The sequence below is a fragment of the Pelobates fuscus genome, chromosome 13 (assembly GCF_036172605.1).
Source record: "Pelobates fuscus isolate aPelFus1 chromosome 13, aPelFus1.pri, whole genome shotgun sequence".
NCBI lineage: Eukaryota > Metazoa > Chordata > Amphibia > Anura > Pelobatidae > Pelobates > Pelobates fuscus.
Genome location: NC_086329.1, coordinates 44,229,472 through 44,250,242, shown reverse-complemented (window position 1 = coordinate 44,250,242; position 20,771 = coordinate 44,229,472). Strand labels below are relative to the sequence as shown.

At 39.2% G+C, this 20,771-nt stretch overlaps 1 protein-coding gene across 1 annotated transcript in view; it reads right to left on the bottom strand.

Moving 5' to 3' along the window:
* The window catches only part of EML5 (EMAP like 5), a 226,353-nt gene that overhangs the window by 66,807 nt on the left and 138,775 nt on the right, over window positions 1–20,771 (bottom strand). Inside the window, exons 5-12 of the mRNA XM_063439772.1 lie at window positions 19,512–19,701; window positions 16,757–16,888; window positions 14,049–14,250; window positions 11,154–11,291; window positions 6,795–7,051; window positions 5,148–5,360; window positions 1,646–1,813; window positions 184–290 (exon numbers count right to left, since the gene is read on the bottom strand). Of these exons, the coding sequence (XP_063295842.1) occupies window positions 184–290; window positions 1,646–1,813; window positions 5,148–5,360; window positions 6,795–7,051; window positions 11,154–11,291; window positions 14,049–14,250; window positions 16,757–16,888; window positions 19,512–19,701 (1,407 nt within the window). The remainder of the gene's footprint in view (window positions 1–183; window positions 291–1,645; window positions 1,814–5,147; window positions 5,361–6,794; window positions 7,052–11,153; window positions 11,292–14,048; window positions 14,251–16,756; window positions 16,889–19,511; window positions 19,702–20,771) is intronic.

The window sequence follows — 20,771 nt, the reverse complement described above, 5'->3', positions numbered from 1 at the left end:
CTGCTACACACTCAGATACACCACTTATATGGAGCTCCTAAAAAAAGAGGGACATAATGATAGAAAAGAGGGGCAGAGGGATTTGCCTGGAGCTTCCTTCTAAATTATCAGTATTTTAGGAATGTGACAAGTTCTCCAAATAGTAGAAATCAGCACAGAGAAACACCAATAACACGGCCTTACCTGCCGCCGGTAAGTGATCTGGGTCTCTTGCTCAATCTCAGAGTCCAGCTCTGGAACGTCTGATTGATCAGAATCTGACTCATCACTGTTGGAATCGACCAAACTTTCTGATAGCAAAAGATGTTTATTAGTTGAAGATGAAGCTCAAAAATGGTTTACAAATGTAAAAACATTCAAACTTACAAGTCAGCACTAAATATTTTACTAAATTTGATTCACAAAGATGGATTTGCATTTTAGTGGTTTTCATATTTTGTCTAAAGAGTTAATCTCCCCAAAAGCAAGACAATTTTAAATGACAGAAGCAACAGAAAAGTCATCACGTCAACTATAGAGTATAGAATAAACAACAGAAGTAGTTCCTCAAGAAGTCACTATGCATATCCAATACTTATGGGGGGCTGTCTAAACATTCTAATTCAAAGAGAATAAGGAAATTCCTAAATATTGGACCAAGGAGGGTGTATCTAGACTAGTTTCGTAATGGCTGTATTACAAAATAAATCTCATTTTCAGATAGTATCCCCAACATAAGTATAGTTTAATCTTTGCTTTTCTTTACATGGCATGACGAGTTCATTAGACCATATTGCATATGTAACCATGTAATACAAATTAATCTATTTAGATTGTTTCACCATTTTAACTGTGGATTACAGAATCACCACTTCTTAAAACAATACCACATCCTTACCTATCAAATCCAGAATAATCTCCCCCCTCCCCTCCCACGTCACCCTACTTTCACCACAGATCAGAGAATAATATTTTCTTTAAACATTGTGTCAACCACATCCATACATTACAGAGTACTTAATCGTACTTACACAGAGGAGGCTCCCACCAATTTAGCTAAAGAATATTTAATAATCTCTTGATTCCACTATGGCCATGACAAATAATAATCTCTGTAGATGATGTCAACACTTTCACTTGATATTGCAGAATAATAATTTCCTTAGGCAGCATCATCACCTGACTCTGGGTTACAGAAAAATCAGTTTCTCAGAGTATGTTACCATTTATCTAATGCATTACTCAATAATTATTTTCTTGAAAGGTGTCACCACAGATTCACAGTCACTTGTTTAGATTATGTCACCTACTCAGTAACAAATTATGAACCATCAGTAAATTATAACCATAGATTATAAAAGATCACGTCTGCAGACACAATCACCTTAACTTCCTGAACAGAAGATCTTCAAAGAATAGTCCCTTGTTCTTCTATAATCCCTGATAAAATATCCTAGCATAAATGTATTAGACTAGGGCTGTGGATTTATTTTCTAAAGGCACACCATACAGAATTTACTACTACCAATTAGCCACCAAAGTAAATTTACAACCGCTAAGAATTTTGCCTCTTGTCAATGCGCCATAATTTTATCTAAATTATGGAATTTCTGCTCTACTTGGAGAAACTTTCTGTTGCATGATACAAACCCGGGGGAGTCCTTACCTTGAGGTGCAATATGCAGGACATCTTTCATCTTTCGATCAGGAATGAACTTCCACTGAAATACTGAGTGATCAGCTCCACCTACGGAGATAATCCACTGATAGTCATGTGACCACCGCACACTTGTCACATGGGCTGAGTGACCAAGGTACTTCTTAAACTTTGCACCTATCAAAATTCAAAATAAATAAATAACATTTAAAAAAAAAAAAAGTTATCTGTAAACTAAGTAAAATATAATTTCCAGCTCCACAGATTCTTTAACATCTCCACAGCTTCCTTCACAACCCTACAGTAACTTCTTCAAAACAAGTGAAAAGTGAAAAATTACTTTTCCTGGTTCCTTTGGTGTTACATTACTATTCAGAGACTTCATGAGTAGTGATGTCCCGAACAGTTCGCCAGCGAACATAGCGTGTTCGGTCCGCCCCCTATTCGTCATGGAGGTGGGAGGGTCTAGGAGGGAGGGTCTGCTGCTGATTGGCTAGAATGTGTCTGCTGACTGTGAGGTACAGGGTCAAAGTTTACTCAATGATGACGAATAGGGGGCGGACCGAACATTGCGCGTGTTCGCGACTGCGAACACGCTATGTTCGCCGGCGAACGGTTCGGGACATCACTATTCATGAATATACTTGTCATATTGACTCCCATAGAGTGAGGGAGAACATTGGGAGGGCTTAGGAAGTGGCGGGTAGCAAAGCTCCCTGCCACTTCTATTTTTACATATTTCAAGGAGAGAGCAGCGCACTAGTAGCTCCCTCCTTGTAATAAACTAAATGAACGAACGAACACCGATATTCAGCGTTTGTTCATCTGACATTTCTATTCATTTGTCTTTCTGAAAAATGAATGGACTAAATTCCTGTCCCAGTGTTTAACTGGACATGCACAGGAATTTTACAGCGCTATCTAGTGTGATGTGTCTCACAGGGCATTCATATACCCACACAAAGATGGCAGTGCCCAGGACCTCGGTTTTTAAACAAGGTAATATGGGGGGGCTAGGGGCATATGGGGGTGACTAGGGGGGAAATTAGATGTAGTGGAGTCAGGAGGGGCTTTAAAAAAAAAAAAAAACGGATGTGGCCAAGACAGTGCCGCTTTAAGGGTTAATTTTTCAGACACGGTTTTTCTATTGTTTGTTGTATATGCTGGGATATGACAGATCCCAGCATGCATTATTTTAAACTGTTTAACTTCACACAGAGTGCCACAGAGAGGACAGCAGATTGCAATACTTTCTGAAGCAGTACTGAAATTGTTATTTGGCGCCTCTCATCTAGCGAAACCATGCACCCGTTCTCACTAGGCATACCAATTATAGCAAGAAACAGGCTTTTTTCCCTTTGTAATCGAAACATCATTTAGTATATAGTGCATGGCATTGCCGTTGGTCTCCTATGGTCTCCTATGGAATATATGTCCCTTTGTTCCAGAGCTTCTGGTATTTGGCATCGCATCAAAGCTGCGAGAGTTTGGAAACAGCATTTTTTTCAATAAATTTGTTGAGAAACCAAAGTTCATCATGGTAAACAGGTCAGTAAAGAAAGCTGAATGTTTTAGACAGTGAACTAAATGTATCATATTTTCAAATAATGAACCATAACTACAATAGATGTTGATAAGATTGAGTCAAGTTTAGTTATTTGGGCTCCCAAAGGGCACAAGACATTTTTGTTTATTTCCAAAAAACTCAAATCATGATGTTTTTAATGGAAGCTGAGTGGAAAGAGCAATGCATCTTTCTGCTTTCATGCTGCTAAGTACAGCTTACACGTAAATCATTATTTTACACCACCTAAGGCTGATTGGGTAAAGATGAAAAATGTGCGCAGCGTGAGTCTAACAGTGTGTCACTTTGCAATTAAATTGATCAAACATTAATGGGACATCATTAATATGGAACAGAAATGACAATGTAGGACATTACCCATTTAATTCCGCCAGTTTGAGTTATACCAAGAGTGGCATAAACAGGGAAACAAAAATTAAAGCAGCTTTAACATTAGTAGCTTTTGAGGAAGCAGGGATCTGCTGTATTTTAATAAGGTATAGCTACATATTGCCAATACACACATTTTGTTATCCTCAGAAGAACATTTCCCAATGTACATTGGCGTTATGGCAGGCTTATGAAAGTCTGATCATGTACTTTAATTAAAACCGCTTCATTTTTGCCTAGGTTAGGTGTTATAAAAAATAAATAAATTACATTCTGTGAGCTTCGAAACTGCTGTTCAGGGAATGAGTAAGTGCGCTGGATCTTGTATACACATTTAATATGCACAATGTGTATTACACACATATACTGTACATACATGCACTTGCATGCACTATGAACATGCATGTACATTTTAATATATACTCGCTTACACTATTTATTTTTCTTCCTATGAGATCCAGTCTCTACCTGTGCTTGGGACAGTTTGAGTGGTTCCTTTCTCTGGGGTCCAGTGGGAATCCTGGGATCAATGTGCTCTTTCTGAACAGCTCTTATGCCCTCCTTGTAGTGATGTGATGTCACATCACGGCTGCTAGCAGGGCACCCTAGGAACTCTTCAGAATAAGTATCGTTATCGCTGTTCTCTTGCAGCCATCCTCCGTCCATTTGGACAGAGTATGTGCTGTGCAGTATGTATGTGCTTTATCAGCCTTAGTGAAAGTGTGGGGCAGACTGATTTGAAGGGCTCACACTGGGAAAGTTGCCAGTTCTTCTGTCCATGGCAGCGTGCGTGACTGGTCAGTCAGTCCCCGTTTGATTATTTTAGCATATTAAATATACTGTTTTAATGTTTTGTTTTTCCATTTCCTCTTTTTTCTGCATTAGCACCACTTTGCACAGGTGTTCTATTCCTTTAACAACTGTAAAATGTGTTGGACTGTATCCCTAATAACTCTCTGCAGGGTTCTTACCGCTTTTTTTAGTTACCCAAAATAAAATTACTACAAGGCATAGTCTTCAAGGCATGGATCCTCAAAGTGAGACTACTAAAAGGCATAGTCTTCAAGGCATGGTTCCCCAAAGTGAAACTACTACAAGGTATAGTCTTCAAGGCATGGTTCCTCAAATTGAAACTACTACAAAGTATAGTCTTCAAGGCATGGTTCCTCAAAGTGAGACTACTACAAGGCATAGTCTTCAAGGCATGGTTCCCCAAAGTGAAACTACTACAAGGCATTGTCTTCAAGGCATGGTTCCCCAAAGTGAAACTACCACAAGGCAAAGTCTTCAAGACATGGTTCCCCAAAGTGAAACTACCACAAGGCATAGTCTTCAAGGCATGGTTCCCCAAAGTGAAACTACCACAAGGAAAAGTCTTCAAGACATGGTTCCCCATAGTGAAACTACCACAAGGCATAGTCTTCAAGGCATGGTTCCCCAAAGTGAAACTACAAGGTATAGTCTTCTAATTGTTAGATAAATTCCACCACATCAATGACACAGATGGGACGAACATTTCAAAAGCCATACAGGACATGAATCAGCAATGAAAATTACCTTTTCTCAAACATGGATACCGGAACAGTTTTACTATCCCATAATCATCAGCTGTAACCAGAACCTGCCCAGGATAATTGGCATCTACGGAGTTGACATCATTAAGATTAGAATATTTGGGCCCAATGCCATTTACTTCCAAACCAGAGACACAAGTCCACCTGGACCATTGTACGCCCTTAAGCTCCTCCTTGTTTGAAACATCTTTACCCCCTTAAAAGCAAAGAAATAAACTTTAAGTGAGCCTTGACAGTCACAATAATACAACCTTTAAAAGCCATCAATTTACTAAGATACAGAAAACAGATCAGGAAACCCAGTTCATTATATGTTGACAGACATTTCTGTGCAGAATAGACACAGTCTACAGAAGCAAATAGTGCCCTTAAAGGGACATTATAGTCACCAGAACAACTATAGCTTAATGTAGCTGTTCTGGTGTCTATAGTCTGTTCCTGCAGGCTTTTTAATGTAAACACTGCCTTTTCAGAGACAGTCGATTGGACAGCACAACGTCCTTCCCCACCTCCCTGGCTGAGATTGTCAATCCAATGCTCTCAACGTTTGTGTTCTTAACACTATAGTGCCCCTTTAAAATCTACTAAAATGTAATGTATACAATTGTCAAAAAATACTTTTGGTAAAACTTGACATTTTCCCCTGAACATCTGCGTGGCTGGAACAGAAGTTGATGTTGATACAATGACACTATTCCTGCTTGAGATGCACTGTATATCCAATGGGATTGGCATATAATTAGTCGTAATTCTACCACTACCAATTGTGTAGATATAGCTAGATTACAAAAAAATGTGAATGCTGGTGGATTTGTATATATTGTGCATTCTATACTCCATTCTACTGGTGTGGCCATTGGTGTTTCCAAAGGGTGACTAGGCATTCTATACAAAATTCTACTGTTGCAACCATTTGTGATCCTAATTAATGACTGGGTATTATACATAACACTTTATTGTGGCAGTTAGTGTTGCTGAGAAATAATGACTGAGTATTCTATTCAACATTCTATTGATGCAGCCATTTGTGCTACTAATTAGTAAATGGACATATATTCTATTGACAGCAACTTGATCATTATAAACAACTGTCTATTGATGCAGCCAATGGTGCTTTTAATTACCGACTGGCCATTCTACAGATCTTTCTACTGATGCAGCCATTGCCCGTTATTGACTGGTCATCCTACAGAACATTTGTTTGTTATTCCTACATTCCTAGTAATTCCCATGCTGTTCATTATTTGTGACTTGGATTTGTATACAATGTTCTAGCCGCCATTTGCGGATATTATAACCAATTGAGCATTACACACAGCATCCTAATATTGTACCCATTCTTAACTATTCACTGGGTATTCTACAGAACAAATAATACTTATACATGATGGTTGCTGTTATGGACTATGCACTCAAATGGATAGTTGTGAACATTTATGCCCCATGTTATTGATCACACATCAAGAAGAACATTGAGTTACAATGCTGCTGGGCATTCTATATAACATTCACTTGTAACAGTCACTTATATTCAACATTACATTACTAGGTAGGTGTTCTGCCCCTTTGTGGTTAATATTATTGTACAGATGTTCTCTAGGTGTAGTCATTAATAGCTGATATTACTCACCTGGCATTCTATAAAACATGCGTTTCCCACTGCCGTCATTGGCTTGAAGAAATTTGCTATCTGAAGACCAGTCCATGTGTGTTATGAATGTCATCGAACCTGTACATTCTCCAACTTTTTTGTATCGCTGTACAACCCCGTAGATATCTACAAAACTGTCATTGGAGCCAACAGCAAGTAAACTGCCATCTGGAGAATATTTGAGTTCATGGATGGCTTCTTTCCTGTCCTTTATATGTACAACCTCGGTCATGTCCCTGTTAGACAACATATTCAGTGACAAATGAGGTACAAGCTTGTATAGAATGTGTTACAGAAAGTCACCCGTTCACTCATTGGCTGAAATCAATACTTTAATATATTGATGCATTAATCAGTGTCAGAAAAATAAAATATAAAATAGAGGACAGATGGACATACATCTTTATCTTTGTGATTTAATTGAGAGATGAATACTTAAAAATAAACCTTTTTTATTTTAGTTCCATCGTTAATGATAGAAATACTGTGAAAAAGGATAGGCTAACAAACAAATCTTCCGAACACTGGACAATTTGTAGGCAACATACAGGGAGTGCAGAATTATTAGGCAAGTTGTAGTTTTGAGGATTAATTTTATTATTGAACAACAACCATGTTCTCAATGAACCCAAAAAACTCATTAATATCAAAGCTGAATATTTTTGGAAGTAGTTTTTAGTTTGTTTTTAGTTATAGCTATTTTAGGGGGATATCTGTGTGTGCAGGTGACTATTACTGTGCATAATTATTAGGCAACTTAACAAAAAACAAATATATACCCATTTCAATTATTTATTTTTACCAGTGAAACCAATATAACATCTCAACATTCACAAATATACATTTCTGACATTCAAAAACATAACAAAAACAAATCAGTGACCAATATAGCCACCTTTCTTTGCAAGGACACTCAAAAGCCTGCCATCCATGGATTCTGTCAGTGTTTTGATCTGTTCACCATCAACATTGCGTGCAGCAGCAACCACAGCCTCCCAGACACTGTTCAGAGAGGTGTACTGTTTTCCCTCCTTGTAAATCTCACATTTGATGATGGACCACAGGTTCTCAATGGGGTTCAGATCAGGTGAACAAGGAGGCCATGTCATTAGATTTTCTTCTTTTATACCCTTTCTTGCCAGCCACGCTGTGGAGTACTTGGACGCGTGTGATGGAGCATTGTCCTGCATGAAAATCATGTTTTTCTTGAAGGATGCAGACTTCTTCCTGTACCACTGCTTGAAGAAGGTGTCTTCCAGAAACTGGCAGTAGGACTGGGAGTTGAGCTTGACTCCATCCTCAACCCGAAAAGGCCCCACAAGCTCATCTTTGATGATACCAGCCCAAACCAGTACTCCACCTCCACCTTGCTGGCGTCTGAGTCGGACTGGAGCTCTCTGCCCTTTACCAATCCATCCATCTGGCCCATCAAGACTCACTCTCATTTCATCAGTCCATAAAACCTTAGAAAAATCAGTCTTGAGATATTTCTTGGCTCAGTCTTGACGTTTCAGCTTGTGTGTCTTGTTCAGTGGTGGTCGTCTTTCAGCCTTTCTTACCTTGGCCATGTCTCTGAGTATTGCACACCTTGTGCTTTTGGGCACTCCAGTGATGTTGCAGCTCTGAAATATGGCCAAACTGGTGGCAAGTGGCATCTTGGCAGCTGCACGCTTGACTTTTCTCAGTTCATGGGCAGTTATTTTGCGCCTTGGTTTCTCCACACGCTTCTTGCGACCCTGTTGACTATTTTGAATGAAACGCTTGATTGTTCGATGATCACGCTTCAGAAGCTTTGCAATTTTAAGAGTGCTGCATCCCTCTGCAAGATATGTCACTATTTTTGACTTTTCTGAGCCTGTCAAGTCCTTCTTTTGACCCATTTTGCCAAAGGAAAGGAAGTTGCCTAATAATTATGCACACCTGATATAGGGTGTTGATGTCATTAGACCACACCCCTTCTCATTACAGAGATGCACATCACCTAATATGCTTAATTGGTAGTAGGCTTTCGAGCCTATACAGCTTGGAGTAAGACAACATGCATAAAGAGGATGATGTGGTCAAAATACTCATTTGCCTAATAATTCTGCACTCCCTGTATAAGGGGTTCAAATTAATATACAGTATTAAAGTTAGTTTTGCTGTTGATCCAAAAGACGGCAAAAAACCTAGTCTGAAGCACTTCCAATTTTGCCACAAACTAGGAAAAAATTCCTTCTTGACCCCAAAATAGCAGTCAGATGTCTCCTTGGATCAAGCAGCTATTAGCCCACTAATTGTAAATGATATCCCTATATGTTATGTTTTTGTAAGTATTTATCCAATTGCAGTTTAAACATCTGTAATGACCCTGACAAAACCACCTCTTCAGGCAGATAATTCCATATCCTTATACAAATGACGAAGAGCATAACAATTGTATTGCTTGATTGTAATACTATGTGGAAAAATATGATAACTATATTTATATTTATTGGGGTATAACTCCTATACATTAAATATACTGTCAATATATATGAAATAAATAAAGACAAACACTACATGCATAAAAAATCACAATAACTGCCTGGACCCACTATGATCATAGATATACCAATAAGCTCTCTATTGCAGATACACAATATAGAGTGGAGAGTAAATGATAAGTCAATCGATTCTATATTGCAAAATATAAATAAAATATCCAAACAGCTGCCCAAGAAATAAAACTGTGTCACAGAACACAGTAATAAACACTATAGAAATAAACAAATCTGTAAAAAAAAAATTTTGCACAATAATAAAAGTACCTGCCTCGGTGTGGGCCCCCCACCGAGGTAAATGGAGCAAAAAAAAGGAAGTGGGAGAGAGAGGGAGTTCTATGCAGCAGGCTGGCTTCCGACCCACTTCAAAGGGGAACCGTCTAGCAACGATGATATACACCGCGGCCGGGATCTTCAAAAAAGGCCGCGGTGTAGTTGTAGCAAACCACCCACAGCTACAACTGATGGATTACTCTCGAGTTGATGCACCACGGTCGGTAACTTCGCAAAAGACCGCGGTGTAGTTGGATGGAATAAACGCACAGGTCCTTAGTGTCCCAGGGTCAGGAGTATGGAAGCACAGCAACCCTCACTCACCTCCAAAAAAGGGTTTATAATAAAAAGCACAAAGCAATAAAAAAATAATAAATAAATAATAATGATGAAAAAAAAAAACAGTTATTGTGATTTTTTATGCATGTAGTGTTTGTCTTTATTTATTTCATATATATTGACAGTATATTTAATGTATAGGAGTTATACCCCAATAAATATAAATATAGTTATCATATTTTTCCACATATTTGTTTCTGAGCGCACATACTGTTCTATACCTTGTTGAGCTACCACTCAATTTTAGACGCTTGTGTATGTATGTAGCCGCCAGCCCTTAGTTTTTGTTACTTAATACACCTTGTTTTTATATATTTTTGATTGTAATACTGACTACAGAGTTCCAAAGAGCCACAGTAAGCAGTATCACCACAAAAATACTTTTCACCAGGATGATGTGTCTCAATTAAAGTAAATTCCTCCAAATATTTCGACAACCCTTCGCAGAAGACCAGAAACTGTTAAAGCAGAAATGGGGTGCCCAAGTGCATCTTAATACCGGTGATTTTTCAATGAGATGTTAAAGATACACAGATTTTTGTCATGTAGACCAGAGATAAATGTAGACCAGAGGTGAATGTAGACCAGAGGTGAATGTAGACCAGAGGAGAATGTAGACCAGAGGTGAATGTAGACCAGAGGTGAATGTAGAACAGAGGTGAAGGTAGAACAGAGGTGGATTTTAGAGATTAACACAATAAGATGATGTGAATACGCCTTCCGTTCTGCCTTGTGACAAAGTTATTGGGGTCATACATTCTAAATTAATAAATTACTCTAAAAGAGTGGTGAAGTTCTATAACATGGAGCAACTAGCAGAAACATTCCAGTGGTTTCCATGGTGACTGCCCCAAAATTGCTTTTTACACACAAAGCCCATTGACTGCTGACACATGGGGGTAAATATAAAGAGCAATACTGGGACACTTACATAAAAATGCAGCAATCCCCATAGAAATCTCCAGCTGATTGCTCCACGTTTAGCACTTTACCACATACACATAATTGCCATGTGTAAATGGAGCATTGCAATTGTTAGAGTAAGTGTGCATGAGAGGTAAAGGTTGTTATTTACCCACCACGAACCCTGAAATCTGTTAAGCTATGTGTGTTAGTCTCAGCATAACACTAATATTTAAGGACCTTTATATTTTATTATTATTATTACTGCAACAGATTGAGTGTGTTTGTGTTGATGCATCACCTGACCCGTAGCACAGTAAAAGACCCATCCTTCATTCCAAGAGCGAGATGGATACCATCTGTACTAACAGCAGCGCAACGGATAGGTTCCTCCATATTGCACCTTGCAATAAGGGCATGGTCAATCAGACTCCATATTCTGTGATAAAAAATAAATAAAAGAAGAAAAAGAAAAACCTTGTCAAGTTATGGCAACATAATGGTAACATTGTTTAGTACAGGGGTGTTCAAAAGGTAGATCCCAAGAGGTTTTAAAACTACTTCCATGACGCTTTCTAAAGCATTCTAAAGATATGAAAAACATCATGTGAGTTGTACTTCTACAACAACTGGGGTCCTAGCTTTTGGGCAATCCTGATTTAGTAACATGATGGTAACATAGGATCACTAGATCCGCCATGTTTTCCTGGATACATTTCATGTACTCCCCGGCAGACTGCAAAAGTTAGAACTGCTGTCATGTATCAGATACAAAAAGAACTTTTCACACATTACCAGTCAGCATGTAGAAATTATATGTGTGCAAGAACACGAGCTGTTTCTTGCAACTCTACGGCAACTGATTCAGTGTTAGAGGGATCATAACAAAATGGAATCCATGTTTAAAATCAAAAGCACTTGTTAAGTGGACAGTGTATTATAGTAGATTGCTCAAATTTACAAAATGTAGGCTAAAACTCAGAAACTTATTGTGACCTAAACTTTTGTAATTTGGTATGCAGTACACAATCCAAGGATTTTGGAATCAAGTCGAAATCGTTGAATGGAAGAGGGATGGCAAGGACATTATTAAATTATGTGTAATTAATTATTGGTAAGGGAACATCTTTTATTACTGAAGATTGATTGGATATATAGCAAAAGTTTTATTGGAGGAACACACATTCCAGAGCAGACAGGAGGTCTTGAAACAGATGGACCTAATATATTGTACAACAGCCCTTGCAAGAACACACCAAAGAAACCCACAAGAATGAGGTCCTGGAAAAGACAGAAAGCCATGGACAAAGCACCAAGAGAAAACCATAGGAGGTGATGGAAAGGACATTGCTGGAATGGGACAGAGTTAGGAGGACATGAAAAAGGTAGGTAGATACAGGACAGTCAAAAATCATGAAACAGAAAATGACAAAAGAAATACAGGAAAACGTGGAACAGATGGGTGGACACAGAAAGGTCACGAGGTAGTATACAGATACATAGCTTATTGAATGTGAAAGATAGATCTTTCATTTGTGTTCGATTCCATCCTTCAATCTGACCATTGCCATTTTTGTTCTTGCCAAAGAGCAATTCAGTGATGCTCACTCCTAACACAAGTGAACGTGGAGCACATTACTTTCATTAGCCATGCTAATGTAATCTGCTGAAATGAAACATTGTGACAGGATAATTGAATAGGTCTTGCTCAGGAATCTGGATTTTCTGCTCCTCTCATATCCATAATGAATAATGAGCCAGCTCAGACCCAGAGTTCATTAACTAGAAAGCCTTTACCTGGAACAGAGAACGCAGAAAAAAAAAAACTGCGTTTGTCCTGTCTCAGCAAATCCTGGAAGCACTGCAGTACGGCTGAAAGATTCACAGATCCTAATTGAATTGTGGTGAGAAAATAAGTAAACAGAGTTTGTTCTTTAATGTCAGACAGAAATCAAACTGTCCTGAAAGAGCAATTTAATTTTATCATTAATGGATTCTTTCAAAACCCAATAGCAGAGAGTGGAACATAGTCTCTTTTTTCATGTTACAGGGATTGGCTTAAAGGGACACTATAGTCACCAGAACAACTGCAGTTTAATGTAGTTGTTATGGTGGGTATAATCAGTCCCTGCAGGCATTTTCATGAAACACTGCCTTTTCAACATTGTTCCCTAGGGACACCTCCACTGGCCACTCCTCAGATGGTGTTAAAATACTATCTGTCTCTGCTAAGTTACATAAATTTACATTTTAGGTCAGCCACCAGTCAAGTTAACACGAGTTGTGAGAAGGAAGAGATGTAAAGGGGAACAGACACTTCCTAGACTTGTTACATTTTGTTTATCAATCCCCTATATTTAATAAATATATTTTATGAGGTTGAATAAACATAGAAATCCACACTTCTATTCTGCAACTGGACATCTTCATCATGACTCCCTTTTGATTACGGTTATAAATGTTGCCTTTTTCTGGCATTGAACATAAAACACAAACATATTCCTAATGCTATCATTTTAATCTGTATTTTATAATCCCCTCACCCTCTCCTCACACCGTCTGAGGGTTAGAAGAGTGAGTTTTACATAGCGTTAAGCCCACAACACGCGAGTCTCCATAGAGAAGCTCCGCCTTTTTGGTTTAGATCAGGCATAGGCCACCTTCGGCACTCCAGATGTTCTGGACTACACCTCCCATGATGCTTTGCCAGCATTATGGGTGTAAGAGCATAATGAGGGATGTAGTCCACAACATCTGGAGTGCCGAAGGTTGCCTATCCCTGGTTTAGATCATCAATGTAGATGATCTCCGACCAATCCAAGGCTTTCCCACTGAAAATGCATTGAGAGGCTTGTGCACACGAGCGTTAAAATGCAGCACTGCACTAATCAGACCCTCTGCTTGAAAATTTCGGTGGAAGTAGATTAACACAATTTATAGGTGATATTCACTTTCAAAGTTTAATTCAATGGTGTAATATTAAAAAGTGACAATCCCGTTTTAAGCATTAGGTGTCAGGTGACATTCTGGTTGGACCTTATTAAGCCTTCAGAAAGAATAGTTCTAACATAAATTTGCCCTACCTTATAATCTTTAAACAGAATATATAACAGAACATTACAAAAAGGCTATTTGAAGTGATAATTGTTAGCTAGCATGATGCTGTATCAGTGTGGACAGTAGCTCAGGTCCTAACCTCACTGATCGGTCATCGCTCCCAGTGATTGCCAGCGGTTTATTAGGATGTACAGCCAGAGCCCAGAGTTCCCCCTCACAATGGCCCTGCATTATCAAGAAGGGCTTATTTCGCTCATGCACCACAATCTCAAAGATTTCACTGTCCTGTGTCCCAACCAAGATGTGGTCTCCTCTCCAACACACGCTCCGAACAGATAACCCTGCCAGACAAAAGAAGCAGATGTCATTCATGGTTATTCCCATAACACCATCCCACTTCCATAAAACATATATGTGTTGAACCCAGGTGAAAAGCTATGATACTTATAGAGAACTGGCATACCTCTGGATGGTTTACTGGGATGAAGTGCAGTGTAACATGTAAGTGCAGTGTAACAGTGTAAACATAGAAACATAGAATGTGAAGGCAGATAAGAACCATTCGGCCCATCTAGTCTGCCCAATTTTCTAAATACTTTCATTAGTCCCTGGCCTTATCTTATAGTTAGGATAGCCTTATGCCTATCCCATGCATGCTTAAACTCCTTTACTGTGTTAACATCTACCACTTCAGATGGAAGGCTATTCCATGCATCCACTACCCTCTCGGTAAAGTAATACTTCCTGATATTGTTTTTAAACCTTTGCCCCTCTAATTTAAAACTATGTCCTCTTGTTGTGGTAGTTTTTCTTCTTTTAAATATGGTCTCCTCCTTTACCGTGTTGATTCCCTTTATGTATTTAAATGTTTCTATCATATTCCCCCTGTCTCATTTTCCTCCAAGCTATACATGTTAAGATCCTTTAAGCTTTCCTGGTAAGTTTTATCTTGCAATCCAATGTGTAAGCAAGTGTAAAACACATGCATCTCCCCAGTACATCTGGGTGACGAGCTGCCATCTTAACATGACACTAAGGCATCTTCTTCCCTAATTATATAATTGTCTTCACACTTGAGCATTCTTTCAGTGGTGACATACATGCAGATGTATACTCATGGGCCTACACACACAGCATCATGGGAATCAAGTTGATTTACATTGTATGCCAGACTGTGCCACGACAGCCTTGCACATGACATATAGAAAATTAATAATGAATAAATTACAAAAATGCAGGTGTTTGGTCAAAAGAGCCTACATTTTCACATTAGGCAAAAATATCTATTTCTAAAATTTCAAATGACATATACCAAAGCCTGACTAGCTGAAGCTGATGGGAGTCTTACTCAAAACACTGAGGAAAGGAGGTTCTCGGTACTGCAAATTATGAGATAGATCATATATCTACATTATATATATTCAGATTTCATATTACTCGTGTAATGACATGGATTTCTACACAATTCTGAGAAAATAAAACGAGAGCAGAAATAATGCAGTAAGAAAAGTCGAAAAAACATTAAAGAATCAAATTATTTAAAAAAACTTGAGGCAATTTAAACCTTGTTTTCCAAAGTAGGATTAGACAGACTGTGTCTGTTATTTTACTTTTCATGTAGTCTGTTTTATTCGATTGTTTATTCCAGTTTAAACAGTCTACAGCAAAAGCAATATAGGATGATTGGAGATGTACTTTATGATTAGATTCACAGTCTCAGATGAATCGTTTACCAGAACATAATGAAAAATTCAGCTCCATTCATTACTGAATGAAGCATGGCATACAGACACAAATGTTAGATAATAACATACTGGTTGTTCCGAATATGGGTTACACACAATAAAACCTGAAGTTACCTACCCATTAAGACACAGGTAATTCTCAGCCGGCCAAAGCCATCCCCATCACATATAACCAACAACAAGTTTATAATTTCTATTTTCCCACCATGTTTTAAAGTGTGAATTTAAAGGAACAATATAGGAACTAAGACCACTTGAGTCATCGTCCCAACTCCAAGTCTCTTAACCCTGCAAAGGTAATTATTGCAGTTTTTAATAAACTGCAATAATTGCCTTTGTGGGTTAACTCCACCTCTAGTGGCGGTCTACCAGACAGACAATCACTAGAGGGACTTCCAGGTCGTTAGGCGACTTTTGGTCACCTGACACCTGACGTCCTTATGCAGAGCGTCATGTAAAATCCCATAGGAAAGCATTATACAGGCTTTCCTATGTGGGAAATACTAATGCCAGCGCTTTAGGACTCCCCCGCCGGCTGATGTCGGTATGAAAGGAGCAGAGGCAAAGCCCGAACCAGAACCGAGGGACTTTGGCGCTGGACTTAGGTTATTGACAGAATGGTATTTTAGCCCCTTCTGTGCTCTGGGTGGGGGGCAGCACAGGGGGGGAACTATAGAGAGCATTGGGGGTATAGTAGACACCAGACCCCTGAATTCCAGGAAGAGCTATCACTGGCCTTCTACCATTCTTTCCCTGGAATAAACTGTGGCGGTGGGGAATGAAGATTTATGACTCTGGTGTCACAGATCTCTTCTAACTGCTCCATTTCTGAAATAAGGCCCTCGGATATGTTTTATTGTGTTATGTCATGGAACTTTTGGTTCAGTTTGGTTTGGAACAGAGTGCTCTACAAAGGGGCGGGTAGGACTAGGAGAGATCTGAGCAGTTCTGGGTGCAGACCACCTTTCAATTAGATCCCCTTAACATCTTCACCCTTTGAGGAATTAAAACACTGGGGTTTCCATCCCACTCAAGTTCCTACATACATAATACAAACACAAAGATATGTGTTGGCCGTCAGTAAGTTATAAACAGATGTCACCTTTGTATCCTTGGTCTGTTTCCCTGAGATCAATCACAGTAATTGGTTTAAAATTTAAATCCCACAGACGCACACAGCCGTCTCGGCCACCAGTGGCAAAGCCCTCTTCGCACGCATTCATACTGAAGATTCCTGCCTGGGAAGCAAAGAGACAGTGTTAGAACCCAGATCAGGGAGTCCAGAAGGTGGAAAAGATGGCATCAGAACAATTGGTTTATAACCACAGAAACCCAGAGGACCATAAACAAAAGATAAAGGACCCTATTGGAGCCAAAGTTAAACTACTAGGAACCCCTGTAGGTGTTCCAATTAGAATCCTCTCTAGACTTTATATTATATATACACACCTACAAGATCCAGCGTACTCACTCATTCACTAAACAGCAATTTGAAAGCTCACAGAATGCAAGTTGTTTTTTTGTTTTGTTTGTTTTTTTAAACATCTAACCGAGGCAAAAGTAATGGGGGCTTAGTTACAGTATATGATCAAACATTGCATAAGCCTGCCACAACATCAATGTACCCCTATTATTCACACATACACACAGTTATCTGCTAAAACCAACTACCTACTATCCCTTCCCTGAGATCAACAATAAAGGGTCAGGAGAAAGCAGACTACCTTTAAGAGGCTTTCAAAAACTTGTGGAAAAACCCAGCAACTGGTCACTTCAAATCTCCTTTGGAAAGTTGGGGTTTGTAAAAAATAGTTGATGTCCCCAGGGCCAGGGAGGACTGCCATACTCGTGTCAAAGAGTGAAAGACTTCTTAAATCAAGTAGGAATCAAGCAAATCCTACTCTTAATCACATGGAACAGGGGGAGGGGGGGGGGGAGGAAACAGTTAAAGTAATCATCTAGACACCTAAAGCACATTAGCTTGCTAAAATGCTTTATGTGAAGCTTGTGTACACTTTAGTTTCTATTTTACAAAAAGTTCAGATTTTAATAGAAATTTACACTTTTATAAATTAACCTTTGTTACACCACTCTGCCTGTCAATTTGACAACCAGTCCTATTATCTTGTAGTTTACCTTGTAAGGACTTCTCAGAGAGCTGCATTGGAAGGTCAGTGATTGGACAGCCACAGAAAGTCTGGGCATGGTTAGAAGGGGAGGGTTTACAAAGGTTGCAGACAGGAGATGTGCATCTTTTGCAAGGTGACAAAGAAATAATCAGTCTATAAGTATTTTAATAGTGAGAGACAGAATAACAAAAAAAAAAAAATCCAGACACACACATGTCAAAAAAGTTATACATTGATTTGCATGTCAATGAGTGAAATAAGTATTTGACCCCTTCAACTTCATACTTGGTGGCAAAACCCTAGCTGGCAGGTTAGAGGTTAGATGTTTCTTGTAGTTGGCCACCAGGTTTGCACACATCTCAGGAGGGATTTTGTTCCACTCCTCTTTTCAGATCCTCTCCAAGTCATTAAGGTTTCGAGGCTGACGTTTGGCAGCTCGGAACCTTCAGCTCCCTCCCCAGATTTTCTATGGGATTAAGGTCTGGAGACTGGCTAGGCCACTCCAGGACCTTAATGTGCTTCTTCTTGAGCCACTCTTTTGTTGCCTTGGCTGTGTGTTTTGGGTCATTGTCATGCTGGAATACCCGTTCACAACCCATTTTCAATGCCCTGGCTAAAGGAAGGAGGTTCTTACCCAAGATTTTACGGTACATGGTCTTTTCTATGTCCATCGTCCCTTTGATGCAGTGTAGTTGTCCTGTCCCCTTAGCAGAAAAACACCCCTAAAGGATAATGTTTCCACCTCCATCTTTGGCGGTGGGGATGGTGTTCTTGGGGTCATAGTCAGCATTCCTCCTCCTCCAAACACAGCGAGTTGAGTTGATGCCGAAGAGCTCGATTTTGGTCTCATCTGACCACAACACTTTCACCCAGTTCTCCTCTGAATCATTCAGATGTTCATTGGCATAGTTCAGATGGGCCTGTACATGTGCTTTCTTGAGCAGGGGGACCTTGCGGGCGCTGCAGGATTTCAATCCTTCATGGCGTACTGTGTTACCAGTTGTTTTCTTGGTGACTATGGTCCCAGCTGCCTTGAGATCATTAACAAGATCCTCCCGTGTAGTTCTGGGCTGATTCCTCACCGTTCCCATGATCATTGAAACTCCATGAGGTGAGATCTTGCATGGAGCACCAGACCGAGGGAGACTGACAGTTATTTTGTGTTTCTTCCATTTTGCGAATAATCTCACCATCTGTTGTCACCTTCTCACCAAGCTGCTTGGTGATGGTCTTGTAGCCCATTCCAACCTTGTGTAGGTCTACAATCTTGTCCCTGGCATCCTTGGACAGCTCTTTGGTCTTGGCCATGGTGGAGAGTTTGGAATCTGATTGATTGCGTCTATGGGCAGGTGTCTTTTATACAGGTAACCAGCTGAGATTAGGACCCCCCTCCCTTTTAGAGAGTTCTCCTAATATCAGCTCGTTACCTGTATAAAAGACACCTGGGAGCCATAAATCAAATACTTATTTCACTCATTGACATGCAAATGTATAGATTTTGTTGTTGTTGTTGTTGTTATTCTGTCTCTCACTGTTAAAATACACGTACCATTAAAATTATAGACTGACCATTTCTTTGTCAGTAGACAAACATTCAAAAACAGCTGGGACTCAAATACTTTTTTTTTTAAATTACATACCACATCACAAAAACAAAAATGGCTGCATTGAGCATTACAAGATTTTTCTTTAGAGAAAATTGAAGCATAGTATATACAGAAGATGTACTTGCCATGTGTGCTCCTTGGATGGTACGAGATAGATTTAACCCTTTCCAGACATATATGTCCCCATTCAGGGCTCCAGAGTAGGTCACTTCATCCCTCGCACAGGCCAGGCACAGAATGGTTTGCAGATCACCCGTCTTACCAAACACCCCTCGTTTTGGCGTTAACGAGTTGCCACACAGACTCCAGAACTGCAAATGTGATCACAAATACACAAATAAGTATGATGCTCTTCACTGTAGATGAATCAGAACAGTAACACCCATGTGGTTATTCACTAAACTGCAAATGGAAATCTCAAATTCTAACAAAAGTTTAATTTCTCTTACTTAGATTCTTCTCCAGGTGACCTATGTTGGTGAACAATAATGAGGTTATACAAGGGAAGCACAGGAGAAGAGAGAATTTTTCTTGTTGGTCGATCATAAAGCGGTTTAAATATCTTGAAAGTCAACTGCTTTAACAAAAACATTTATTTAAATTGCCTGGTACTTTAAAGAATTTTAAAGGATTTCCATCTTTCTCTGTACAAACTAAAAATCCATATGTATCTCCATAAATGGTGGTCTTGTCCATCCTAATAAGGTTCTGGTAGAAGGTCTGGGAGATCCTAGGTAAAGTGTTTTATAGACCATTGGCCTAGATCCCTGGCATTTATAGTTATCTAAGCCCTCCGAGAACCTCCCTAAAAATACATGAAAATTATTTAACAAAATCACCTTAGTGGCCAGATGGGTGTTGGCAGTGAATTGGATAAAGACAAAAGCCCCGTTAGTGAGGTTCAAGCAAATATAGAAGTAAACTACTTAATGGACCAATTGACCGCTACCATCCACAACTCCCTCCCCTCATTTTACAAGACACAGGAGCCCAGGCAAGAATACAAGGAATATAAGAAGGAGAGTAATGTTGAAGAGATTAGTCATTAAGGTATAGGTGGTGTGACATGTACATGACTTTTGCAATGGACAGGGGGACCTTCATGTCTCTACACTGATATACACTGCTGTGACATGTTATGTGGCATTTTTCTTTATGCAAAATAAAGAATTTAAAAAAAATTATACGAATTTTCCAGCCTTGAAACAAACGTTCAGAGGGTTAAAAGGGAAATGTTTTATTTATTTATTTTGTAAGATTGAAGCAAGGGAGGCAAACATTTCCATCTTATACACAAGTGAATTAATCTGAGCAGTGTGTCATCAATGTATTTCAGCAAAGTGTTTCTGGGCCAATTAGTCTACAAGTAGCTTTTTATGTG